Consider the following 13,626-nt stretch of genomic DNA (forward strand, 5'->3'; position numbering starts at 1 on the left):
ACCAAAAAGAAAAATACTTGTTTTCTAATTTCATTTTGGATACTCTACCAGAAGAGGAAAATTAAATTAGTACTTTTAAGAGTATGTACATACCAAACACTACAAAACTATCCCTTGTAGCAATACTGTTAACTTCCAGTAAAGAGAAATAAGGTTTATCTTAGAGGCTTCACCTATACAGCTGTAAAAATACTCTCTGGTAATATTTCAGCACCGTGGTACAAGTGAGGGAAATACAGGACAGGTAGTCTGAGTAATCTCAACTTCCTAAGAAATAAATTTGTTTTTAAGTTTAACAGAGCTTAAAAATCTGGGAAACAGTATGGCAGTTCCCCCAAATAAGTAAACAAATAAATATAGAATTACCATATGATCCAGCAATTCCAATTCTAGGTATACTGTATATCCAAAAGAATTGAAAGCAGGTACTCCCACAAGTATTTATACACCCATGTTCATAGCAGCATTATTCACAAAGGTGCAAGCAAGTGTCCATTGATGGATGAATGGATAAGCCAAACGTGGTATATATACATACAACGGGATATTATTCAGCCTTAAAAAGGAAGGAATTTCTGACACATGCTACGCACATGGATGAACCCTGAAGATATTATGCTAAGTGAGAATAGCCCATCACAAAAAGGCTAAATACTGTATGATTCCACTTACCTGAGGTACCAAGAATAGTCACATTCATAGAGACAGAAAGTAGAATGGTGGTTGCCAGGGACTGGGGCAGGAAGCAAATGGGCACCTATTTTGTTTAGCGGGCATAGATTTAGTTTTACAAGATGAAAAAGTTTTGAAGATGGATTACGGTGATGGTTGCACAACAATGTCAATGTAATACCACTGAACTGCACACTTAAAAATGGTTAAAATGACTGGGCACGGTAGCTCATGCCTGTAATCCCAGCTACTTGGGAGGCTGAAGAGGCAAGATAGCTTGAGCCTGGGAGTTTAAGGTTGCAGTGAGCTATGATCGCACCACAGCACTCCAACCTGGGCAACAGAACAAGACCCTGTCTCAGAAAAAAAAAAACGTTAAAATGCTAAATTTATGTTTTGAATGTTTTACCACAAAAAAAAAAACCTATAAAACCTACTTTCCATTTCATCCATAAACATCAGTGCAATCACTATAAAAGAATGCTGAAGAAATATCTGAAAAGCTTTGAAAAAACTATTGTAATTAGAAAATATAGTAGTACCCTGATAATTTTACATCCTAAATCAAACTATCAACTTTGGCCCAAGGCCTGGCAAGACAAGAAACTAATCAAAATATGGAGAAATGCCACCATATAACAGACTACCATGGCAACAGAAATACTGTCACAAAATCACAAACATAGACTCCAATACTTCAAAGACATGAAATGTTCTATATTTGCACTGTACAGTACTTGGAATGTGGGTAAGTGCAAATAAGAAACTGATTTTAGGCCGGGCGCAGTGGCTCATGCCTGTAATCCCGGCACTTTGGGAGGCCGAGGTGGGTGGATCACGAGATCAGGAGATCGAGACCATTCTTGCTAACACAGTGAAACCCCATCTCCACTAACAATACAAAAAATTAGCCGGGCATGGTGGCATGCACCTGTAATCCCAGTTACTTGGGAGCCTGAGGCAGAATTGCTTGAACCCGGGAGGTGGAGTTTGCAGTGAGCCAAGATTGCACCACTGCACTCCAGCCTGGGCGACAGAGCGAGACTCCATCTCAAAAAAAAAAAAAAAAAAAGAAACTGATTTTAACTTTTACTTAATTTTAAGTTTAAATAGTCACACTGGACTGGTGGCTACTACACGGGATGACACAGCTACATTGGTACACTCTCTGGGAGAAAGATCTTTGGTTTTCATTATTTACATACTCCCGTTTCTATCAGTGCAAGGCACAGAGTATTCCTAGACTGAACTCATCTACTGAAGTTGTATAGGAACATTTTCTGTTTTCTAGAAGGCTTTCCTTTCAAAAGCATGTTTTGACTGGAAGGTGTGAGCATAAGCACACACAAAAAATGCCTAAACTTTCAAGATAAATCAGTAACGACCAGAGAAAAGCCAAAAACCCTAGGTTTTATAACCAGGCTAAAGAATCAATAAATTCCAAATAGGAAAAGTACTAGGAAAGAAGTTTGAAGCCGATAGTCCATGACCCATGTATTAATGTGTTCTCACACTTCTAATAAAGACATACCCAAGCCTGGGTAATTTATAAAGGAAAGCGATTTAACTGACTCAGTTTCACATGGCTGGGGAGGCTTCACAATCATGGCAGAAGACGAAGGAAGAGCAAAGCAACGTCTTACATGGCGGCAGGCAAGAGAGAGCTTGTGAGGGGATCTCCCATTTATAAAACCATCAGAACTTGTGAGACTTATTCACTACCACAAGAACAGTATGAGGGAACCCCATCATGATTCAATTACCTCCACCTGGCCCCACCTTGACACAAGTCAGGGGGTATTATTACAAGGTGAGATGTGGGTGGGGACATAGCCAAACCATATCAACCCAAGACCTTTCTGATATGATATCTAAGAAGAAAATTCCTATGGACATGTGATAAACCAAACATGACAATGCCAACTTAGTCTATCAAAGCATGACTTTACTTCGTCTGCTTTATGCTTTTGATGCTTTTCATCAAAAAGCTGCATACATCCATGTTGAAGCATGCCTTTTCAGTTTCCAGGCTGAACTATAAAACTTTTGAGGTAATATCTAACCCAAAGATTGTCTCTGTAAAAGTTATCTCCTACTTACAACTTAAATTAAAAACTTATAACTGAGTAGCTTAAGTAATTGGCCCTATGAAAAGATGGTCTTTCCTTCAATAGCTCTCTACAACTTCTACTAATTTTAGTTAGTAGGGGTGGACAAATGAAACTACTAAATATACAGGACAGGCTACTAAGATTCCTTTAAGATCTGCCTCAAAAAAGTGTTTCAGAACACTTTGAAGTTATCAGTGATATCTACCTATCACATAAAACATAACCATGGCTGCACATCTCCAAAAATTTTGGTGGAAGAAGTTTAGAGCAATGAATACAGATTCTTCAGAAAATGGCTGTTTTATACAAATATTAGAGAAAGAGAAAAGATGCTAACTCACAGTACAGGCTAAAGCATATTCAAATTATACCTCTATACCACGTCTACTGTCACCAGGTCATTTGAACTATACTAAATTAGGTGGGGTGGTAGAGAAGAATAAGGATAATAGTTTCACACAGATACATATTCTTGAAAGTAGTTTTTTAGCAAACCACACAAATTCTATGCCTTACCAATTTCAAATGGATGTTAAAATGCTATACTTATTACTACATAAAACACGCTTTTGTTCCAGTAGACAAAATCTTCTGGAAAGAAAAAAACCACCACACACATTACTTTTGGTTACAAATGACACTTAGTGACCACTTAAAGAGAGCCTTGGCCAGGCACAGTGACTCATGTCTGTAATCCCAGCACTTTGGGAGTCTGAGGTGAGAGAAGTGCTTGAGCCCATGGGCTCGAGACCAGCCTGGGCAACATGGCAAGACCCTGACTCTACAAAATATACAAAACATTAGCCAGGTGTGGTGGTGCATGCCTGTAGTCCCAGCTGTCCAAGAGGCTGAGGTGGGAAGATCACCTGAACCCAGGCTCAGGTGAGCAAGGCTGCAGTGAGCAGTAATCACACCCCTGTGCTCCACAGCCTGGGCAACAGAGTGAGACCCTGTCTCAAAAAACTAAATAAATAGGCCAGGTGCACTGGCTCACACCTCTAATCCCAGCACTTTGGGAGGCCAAGGCAGCCAGATCACTTAAGGCCAGGAGTTTGAGACAAACCTGGCCAACATGGCAAAACCCCATCTCTACTAAAAATACAAAAATTAGCCGGGCATGGTGGCACGCGCCTGTAGTCCCAGCTACTTGGGAGGCTGAGGCAAGAGAATCGCTTGAACCTAGGAGGCGGAGGTTGCAGTGAGCCAAGATGGTGCCACTGCACTCCGGCCTAAGCAGCAGAGTGAGCGAGACTCGGTCTCAAAAAATAAATAAACAAAGAGAGCCTTATTGAGTCAAAAAGTTCCTCTCCCTTTCTGTACCTGAATATTTGCAAGTATAAAATGAGGGCAACATATACATCTCATAAAGGTTTTTTTTTAAAAAAAAAAAGAAAAAAAGACTGGAAAGACTGAAGAGCATTAAAGGAGCCAAATATTGTTTATTTTTAACCATGTATATGGTGAAGAGTGACAGCAAAAATGAATAAAACTCGCAGATAAAGAAAAATGTGAGTTATCCAACTGAGTATCTGCATGTATGCACTTCTGACAATCAACATTTTTAAGAACCTGTGTGTGAAGCATCTTGATTGTTTATCTTAATAACCACGGTTTATTTCTTCAACTATGGGTATTGGACTATATAAACAAATGTGACAAGAATCCCGGTCTAGTAGGGGAGGCAAAACACTTATTTTCAAAAGGGTTTATAAAAAGGCAAACATAATGAAATAAAGTTCTCTAGGCATTCATTGGGGGCTGAAATCACTTTTGGCTGAAGAGAAGCAGGTAAGCCTTGAAGGACAAAGCAGAATTTAGGTTGGGCTTTCAAAAGATGAGTTAGTTTCTGCATTTGAAGAAAGGGTTGGGAAAGAGTAAAAGCAGAGAAGAAAGTAAAGTTGGGCAAAGGCAGCATCCACTCTACCCCAAAATATCTGTATACTATGAGAAATATTTCAGCTATTTGGATGCTGATGGGAAAGACTCAGTAAAGGAGTCTAAAGATGCAGAAAGACATAGGATAAACCAAAAGATCAAGGTCCCAGAGATTTCAGAAGATTGAGAGATGCAAAGCACCTAGATCTGACAAGAGGAGAAGCAGCTGCATACAACCATGCTGAAGTTTGACCAAATTAGAGGGGAAAGGTGATGGTGTATTTATAAAATGACTAGAATGATAGATCTTGGAATCCACATTTGATAAGGAGAGAAGTAAAAACAAGAAGACCTAATAAAGAAAAAGTAAGGAACAGTCAATGAACTGAGGTTTTGATAAAATTCAAGAACTAATGCAGGGACTTCTGTTTAAAATGACTAAACTAACTGATTGAACACAGCTGTCCGCTCTCAGGTCCTTCCAAAAATCTAATAAAAATCAGAGTAAAGATCTTTTTTAAAAAAGGCAAAAACACACAAAGACAAAGAAAATGGAAACAGGTGACAGATATCAATAGAACTGTGGAAACTGGAAAGCTAAAGGACAGTGTTAACTGTCTTAGCAGATCCGAAAAGGCTGATATTTGCCTGGGGGTGGGGAGGGAGGATGAGATGAGAATAGGGAAGGCAAGGCACAAACTATTCATGTTGCAAAACCCAGGAAGACTGGGGAATTGGAAGCACAGGTACATCTGAAGGCGGATGCACAGGTGGAACAAAAAATAAAGGAGTGGAGCTGGGTGTGGTGGTGTGCACCTGTAATTTCAGCTACTCAGGAGACTGAGGAGAGAGGATTGCCTGAGACCAAGAGTTCGGGTCCAACCTGGGCAATATAGCGAGACCCCATCTTTTCTTTTCTTTTTTTTCTTTTTTTAAAAAGGGTGGGGTGGGCTGGGCGCGGTCACTCACGCCTGTAATCCCAGCACTTTGGAAGGCCGAGGTGGGCAGATCACAAGGTCAGGAGATTGAGACCATCCTGGCTAACATGGTGAAACCTTGTCTCTACTAAAAATACAAAAAATTAGCTGGGCATGGTGGCGGGCACCTGTAGTCCCAGCTACTCGAGAGGCTGAGGCAGGAAAATGGCGTGAACCCAGGAGGCGGAGCTTGCAGTGAGCCGAGATGGCGCCACTGCACTCCATCCTGGGAGACAGCGAGACTCTGTCTCAAAAAAAAAAAGGGTGGGGTGGGGGGAATCTGCCAGTAATGCAGCCTTAAAACAAAAAAAGAAAAAAGTTAAAATAAATAAAAGGGTCAAAATCTGTGTAAGAAGCAGTAGACTCCTAAATTTCCTCTCTGACTCTGAGCAACCAGGCTACTACTCTCCCACCGTAACAGAAGACTCAAGGTTTACTGTGGAAAGATTGAAGTAGGTGGTCTCTGGACTCTTAGACAACAGACTCAGCTATAGACAGGAGTATCATGCTGAAAAACAAGAGATTAAATTAAAACCTACACACTCAGTTGTGAGATCCATCCCCTGGCTTCATTCCCTGACCTGGCTTTAGAACACTGGCAGTCTAGCTTATAACCCCCAGGCTGACTAGAGAACTCAAGGTAAAAGCAGCCCAAGAAAAACAGACCAACAGAAAAGCAATGAGAGAAAAGATGAAGGTTCCCTTCTCAATGATCCATTAAATGGAAGAGTAACCCAAGAAAACATCATGGAATCCAAGAATCAGTGGATCCAGCACAACAAAGAGGCAAAGGGAATTCCCTAGGACAGTGTTTATGGAATCCCATGACAATATTATCCAACAGACCTAGCAAACCAGGCCAGACTGGAGCAGGGAAATGGAGGGCTCTTGGGATAGATATTTCCTTCAGCCAAAAAAGAAAACAAATCACCAGTCTGAACAATGAGGATATTTACAGTACTGAGATTTGGGGGTGACTTATTGTGGATACCCAGAAAACAAAATGTTAAAAAAAAAAAAAGAGGTATTTGATTGCCAACAGGAAAAAAAAGGTTCCACAAAATTTTGTTTTAAAAATAAAACTTAACTATTAGTAAAACTACATAAAGATTTAAAAAAAAAACTAGGTGATGTTATTTGAGATTTTTGAGCCAGCAAACTGGAAAACAGTGGGTTATGATCACAGCAGAATGTCTGAATCAGTGATTTGGAGGTGTGATGACTTTTTTTTTTTTTTTTTTTTTTTTTTTTTTAACAATCTTGCTGTTTCCCAGGCTAGAGTGCAGTAGCGAAATCATAGCTCACTCAGTCTTGAACTCCTGGGCTCAAGGGATCCTCCCGAGTAGCTGGGACTATAGGCGAATGTCACCACACCCAACTAATTTTCCTATTTTTTTGTAGAAATGAGGTCTCGCTATGTTGCCCAGGCTGGTCTTGAACTCCTGGGCTCAAGGGATCCTCCACCTTGGCCTCCCAAAGTGCTAGGATTACAGGTGTGAGCCAATGGGCCTGGCCTGGCTGACAACTTTTTTTTTTGAAATGGAGTCGTGCTCTGTTGCCCAGGCTGGAGTGCAGTGGCACGATCTCAGCTCACTACAACCTCCACCTCCTGGGTTCAAGAGATTCTCCTGCCTCAGCCTCCTGAGTAGCTGAGACTACAGGTGCGCACCACCACGCCCAGCTAATTTTTTTATTTTTAGTAGAAACGGGTTTTCACCACGTTGGCCAGGCTGGTCCCAAATTCCTGACCTCAAGCGATCCGCCCGCCTCAGCCTCCCAAAGTGTTGGGATTACAGGCATGAGCCACTGCGCCCAGCCTGGGTGGTGGCTTTTTAGTAAAGACAAGATCCAGGGTGTGATTGTGTGACCAGGTGGCTAAAGAGAAGAGGTAAAGGAATCAAAAGGCCAAAGTGTTAGCTGAACTGTCAATCCAGATGCTGAAGTTGCCTAAACACGATGTGTGACTGCTGGATATTTTCCAGATCCACTTTTCCACCCTCCTCTATCATGTTTTCTGCTCCAATAGGCTGACCTGTATAGACTTTACCAACAGGTCACTGTGTCCCCTGGCTTCCGGTTGGGTTTGGCCAATGGGGAATCCCAGCAAGAAATTAAGAGAACAGGGTCAGGATATTCATTCCTCCAGCTTCATTCTCTCAAGGTCACCTGAAACTAGCTATGTCCCTTTGGCTGAAAGTCACCATTCCTCTCAAGGCAGCCAACTCCATACTTTTCAAGTAACTATTCCCTCTTTTATGGGATGTTAACCGTTCAGCTACAGGTCACCAAACTATTTCTTGTCGCACCACTATACCTAAATCTTTATAATAGTATCTTTATAAAATAAACTCGAATTATCCTGTCAAGTGTGCCATCTGTTCCTGTCTGGACTCTGACTATTAACTGTGATGGTGAAGATGATGTAAGGTTGTAATAGAGTATTGGAAAGTAAGGAGAGAAAAGTGACTAATATTTAAATAACAATTGCTAACATTTTAATCTCTATGTTCCAAGAACTTTTCTAAGCTCTTCGTAGAATATTAACTCATTTAATCACAACTACCTTCTGTGGTAAGCAGAGATTTTTGTCTGGTTCATTTCCAAATCCAAACACCCAGCATAGTTGCTGGCACATGGTAAGCACTCAAATATTGATTTAAAATACACACAACAAGCAGGTTTAATTAGAAAGAGATTACTTTTTTAGTATAGTGTAGCATTTCTCCTAATTATACCTTAGAAAACTATACAAAGATCAGGGAATTGTTGACTCTCCAGAGATCACAGAAACACTAAATGAGACCATACATATGTGAATGATTTTCTTGTGTTGCCTACAGTGAGTCGTATTCCTTTATTTTCTGAAGAGGAGTTGGGCGCCAATTTTTTAGGTTTAATATTCAAAGTCAAAGTTGCAGCGGGGGGCGGTGGCTCACACCTATAATCCCAGCACTTTGGGAGGCCGAGGCGGGCAGATCACCTGAGGTCAGAGTTCGAGACCAGCCTGGCCAACATGGCGAAACCCCGTTTCTACTAAAAAATACAAAAATTAGCTGGGTGTGGTGGCGTGTGCCTGTAATCCCAGCTACTCAGGAGGCTGAGACAGGAGAATCACTTGAACCCGGGAGGAGGAGGTTGCAGTGAGCCGAGATAGCACCACTGCACTCCTCCAGCCTGGGCAACAGAGCCAGACTCTGTCTCAAGAAAAAAAAAAAAAAATTAGTCGGGTGTCATGGCGGGCACCTGTAATCCCAGCTACTGGGGAGGCTGAGGCAGGAGAATCACTTGAACCCGGGAGGAGGAGGTTGCAGTGAGCTGAGATGGGACCACTGCACTCCAGCCTGGGCGACAGAACTAGACTCTGTCTCAAAAAAAAAAAAAAGGCAAAGTTGCTCCATACCAAGACCAGATTTTTAAAAAGTCAAAGTTGCAAATTTTTAAATATTATGCACTTGCAGCCTAGGAGCTCATTTAATAAGGCAGAGCACCTTTAAGTATCAGTTATGAGTTAAAATAAACGGAAGGGGGCCAAAAAAATATGGTTGTAAGTATAAAATGCAAAAATAAAGGTAAAGGTGAGTATTTTGTCAGCCTGTAAAAAAGCCTCTTTAGTTTTCAAAGTACTTAATTTTTAAAGTACATCCTACATTAGAACCTAAGTCAGCCAGATCACCAAGAATACACATTTACACAGAAATGAAGCACAGCAAAGGCGGAAAATTAGGGCAGGAAGCATAAAACATGAATCAAAGAATGCAGAAATACAATAGATATAAGCTACAATTAAATATCTCACCGGATGCACATACAGTTTTATATGGAATAATCAAAGCAGCAGTGATACCCATCTTATAAATAAAAATCTAAAAGCCAGAGAAATAACAAGGTTAGAGGATTAATATGAAACAAAATGAGAACTCCAAAGATTTTCTGAAAGCAGAATTACTGTTTTTTCTTCATATTATGTTGCCACTCCAAAGCAACGGTAAAACTCGCATGAGTAAGAATCTAGAAACCTGAGAAGTTTCGAGAAGAACAGACTCAAACTGGAGTGAAAATAGGCAAAAAGAGTGAGGCATAAGGCTACGACTGGGAGGAAAGTGCCAGATTCAAGTCTTGGACACGGAGGGGAGACGAATAAAGCCTTCTTAAGCGGAAGGTGGAGAAACACTGGGGTTGGATTTGGTGGGAGGAAGACAAAACGGAAAAGCACGGCCCAAGAAGCAACGGCAAAGGGAGAACTTAAACAACATTAGATTGATGCCATAATCGAAAAGTATGAGACCTACAAATCAGATTCTACCGGGTGGGGAAAGGGCCAGGTCGCGACCGATCAGGTGCGACTAGTTTCCCAAAAGCGGCAAAGATGTAGCTTCGCAGCCCCACCCCACGACAGCAGCTCCTCCCCAAGGAGGACCTCACGAGGTCAACCGCCGGGCTCTGGTTCTCTCCTGGAGCCTAGGTTCCACCCTGCCCCGGCCCCGCGGCACAGAACTGCCTCTCTGGGCCCCTCACCGAACGCTGCAGCTCCCCAAGCCAAAATGAGGCGCGCTCCTTTCCGCTGGGATCTGGGTCGTGGTAAAGCGCCTGCACTGCCTGGTACACGAGCTGCAATGTCGGCTTTGCTCCTTCCATGGTGGTGGCGGTAGTGGCGGTAGCGACGGCTCTGATTCTTCTCCGGAGGATTCCTCGGTTGCTCCGCCTTCGCGCTTCCTCACTGTCTGGGCCACGGCCGCTCCCTGACTGGCGCCATCTCCTCCTCTTTGGCCGTTACCAGGGCAGAAGGTTCTCCGTAGAAGTTGCCCCCTCGGAAACAGCTATTAGGTCGTATTCAGGTTCCTGGCCTTTTTTCCGGTTTTTCCACTTGACTCTAGACTTCTGAGTCCACAGATTCTGGCGCTCCCGTCTTCACTCGCTGACTTGCCCTCAGAAGACTATCTTCGCACGCCGCACACCAGTGTACCTAAGGTGCGTTTACCCGGACCGGAAGCGACAGCACCGATACCTTTGGCACACTTCCGCCTGGTACACTACAAACGGCCTCCTTCCCGGCACGCCTCCTCTTGTCTCCCCGCCCCCTCCCGGAAGTGACCCTGCCGGGCCAGGAGCCGGGAAGAAGAGCAGGTGTTCTCTCTGTTCCTCGCTAGCAGCTTGGGACATTAGCGCCGAGATGTGCCCCATATCTGAGCTGCCTTCAGCTCCTTGGAAATGGATCCAGGTTTTTCCTACCCCTTCCGACTTCCCCATCCCTCTCCAGAGAATCCTTTTCTGCCCTGGTGATCAAGGCGCGTCAATTCAACTCTCCCTAGAGTGGCCACAATAGTGGAGATCCAAAGATGACTTAAGACATGGTACCTACGCTGGCTCTAGTGGAGGAGACAGACACGTAGTCAACTGAGCTATTTTACAAACCTGAAATATGTGCCACGTTGAGATAAATCCAAAATGCCTAGAATCTCTGTTCAGCTCCCCTTTACTTAGTTCTTAAGCTCAAAAGAGGTCTTCGTTCTGCTTACAGCTCCTGGTGCTCTAACTCCAGAGCATTTTGCATACATCTTTAGGGTTATTCTCACATTGAACTGTATTTTTGTGAATGCCTTTCTGTCCGAATCCAATACCAATGGTCTAACAATTCACAAAAGAAAATAGAAATCTTGGAAACTGTACTATGGAGAAATTGGGGACAAAAGGTAACAGTATATTAATATTAACATTGCTGCTAGTCCTTTGCACTAGCAAATAACTGCTATTTGATAAATGATCACAATGTGTAAAACACTGTAGTTACAAGATCTCATTTAATCCACCTAACAACCTTGCCAAGTATTAATAAAACCCGTTTTAGGCGCTGACACTGACCTACAGCGCCTCAGCTCCAGCGCCATGGCGCCCTCCAGGAAGTTCTTCGTGGGGAGGAGCTGGAAGATGAACGGGCGGAAGAAGTGTCTGGGGGAGCTCATCGGCACTCAGAACGCGGCCACTGTGCCTGCCCACACCAAGATGATTTGTGCTCTCCGCACTGCCTGTATCGAGTTGGCCCCGCAGAAGCTAGCTCCCAAGATTGCTGTGGCTCCGCAGAACTGCTACAAAGTGACTAATGGGGACTTTACTGGGGAGATCAGCCCTGGCATGGTCAAAGCCTTAGGAGTCACGTGGGTGGTGTGGTCCTGGGGCACTCAAAAGGCATGTCTTTGGGGAGTCAGATGAGCTGATTGGGCAGAAAGTGACCCATGCTCTGGCAGAGAGACTCAGAGTAATCGCCTGCATTGGGGAGAAGCTAGATGAGAGAGAAGCTGGCATCATTGAGAAGGTTGTTTTTGAGCAGACAAAGGTCATCGCAGATAATGTGAAGGACTGGATAAGGTCATCTTGGCCTATGATCCCGTGTGGGCCACTGGTACTGGCAAGACTGCAACACCCCAAGAGGCCCAGGAGGTACAGAAGAAGCTCCGAGGATGGCTTAAGTCCAACATCTCTGATGCAGTGGCTCAGAGCACTGGTATCATTTATGGAGGCTCTGTAACCAGGGCAACCTGCAAGGAGCTGGCCAGCCAGCCTGACGTGGATGCCTTCCTCATGGGTGGTGTTTCCCTCAAGCCTGAATTCGTAGACATCATCAATGCCAAACAATGAGCCCCATCCGTCTTCCCTACCCTTCCTGCCAACCCAGGAACTAAGCAGCCCAGAAGCTGAGTGACTGCCCCTCCCCTGCACATGCTTCTGATGGTGTCATCTGCCCCCTATTGTGGCCTCATCCAAACTGTATCTTCCTTTACTATGCATACCTTCACCTTGTAATGGTTGGGACCAGGCCAGTCCCTCCTCCACTTACTATAATGGTTGGAACTAAATGTCACCAATGTGGCTTCTCCTTGGCTGAGAGGTGAAAGGGATGGAATTTGCTCCTGGGTCCCCTAGGCCCTAGTGAGGGGAGGAGAGAGAAACCATCCTCTCGCTTCTTACACTGTGAAGCCAAGATCCTCCACTCAGAAGCCAGGGGTGCTGCCCTCTCCCACGGTGCCAACGCCTTTGTGTGTTGTGTATGTGAGCCATCCCACATGTGAGGGAAATAAACCCCTGGCACTTAAAAAACAAACAAAAAAACCCATTTTAAAGAAAGAAAAATAGTAATGTAATTTGCCCAAGGATACACTTCTTAAAGTTAGGATTTGAATCCAGATCAGTGTTGCTCCAAAACCTGTTAAATCACACAATCCCTATCATCTTGTGCGTTCCTTTGCTTCTGAATTGTTAGTCAAGGAATTTTTAATTGCCAACAACATGATGAAAACAATGTTACTGCACAGAGTTGATACAATTTTAGACAGAAAAAAGAAACTTGATATTTTAGTTACCTAATCCATTCATTCATTAAAAAAAGATTTAGTGCTGGGCTTGGTGGCTCACAACTATAATCCCAACATTTTGGGAAGCTGAGGCAAGAGGATTACCTGAGGCCAGGAGTTCAAGACCAGCCTGGGTAATGAAATGAAACTCTGTCTCTACCAAAAAAATGCAAAAAAATTAGCAGGGCATGGTGGTGGGTGCCTTTAATCCCAGCTACTCAGGAGGCTGGGGTGGGAGTATTGCTTTAGCCCAGGAGGTGGGGGTTGCAGTGAGCAGAGATTGTGCCACTGCACTCCAGCATGGGAAACAGTGAGACCATATCTCAAAACAAATTTTTTTGTGTGTATCAAAGGACACTATCAAGAAAGTGAAGTAACAGTCCACAACATGGAAGGGAATGTGCAAATAACATATCTGATAACTGATTAGTATCCAGAGTATATAAAGAACTCTTACAATTCAACAATGAAAAGACAACTCAGTTTTTGGGTGGGTGGGTGTGTGTGTGTTTTGTTTTTTTGTTTTGAGATGGAGTCTCACTCTGTTGCCCAGGTTAGAGTACAATGGCACAATCTCAGCTCACTGAAACCTCCTCCTCCTGGGTTCAAGCGATTCTTGTGCCTCATCCTCCCGCGTAGCTGGGA

General features: G+C 43.4%; 1 protein-coding gene and 1 pseudogene across 1 annotated transcript in view; one reads left to right on the top strand and one right to left on the bottom strand.

Annotated features, from left to right (window-relative positions):
• Positions 1–11,082, bottom strand: part of TNPO3 (transportin 3) — a 98,669-nt gene extending 87,587 nt beyond the window's left edge. Inside the window, exon 1 of the mRNA XM_054497233.2 lies at positions 10,151–11,082. Within this exon, the coding sequence (XP_054353208.1) occupies positions 10,151–10,270 (120 nt within the window). The 5' untranslated portion in view covers positions 10,271–11,082. The remainder of the gene's footprint in view (positions 1–10,150) is intronic.
• On the top strand, positions 10,977–12,349 carry LOC129041718 (triosephosphate isomerase-like; annotated as a pseudogene).
• The last annotated feature ends 1,277 nt before the right edge of the window (positions 12,350–13,626 follow it).

The sequence above is a fragment of the Pongo pygmaeus genome, chromosome 6 (genome assembly GCF_028885625.2).
Source record: "Pongo pygmaeus isolate AG05252 chromosome 6, NHGRI_mPonPyg2-v2.0_pri, whole genome shotgun sequence".
NCBI classification, from domain to species: domain Eukaryota; kingdom Metazoa; phylum Chordata; class Mammalia; order Primates; family Hominidae; genus Pongo; species Pongo pygmaeus.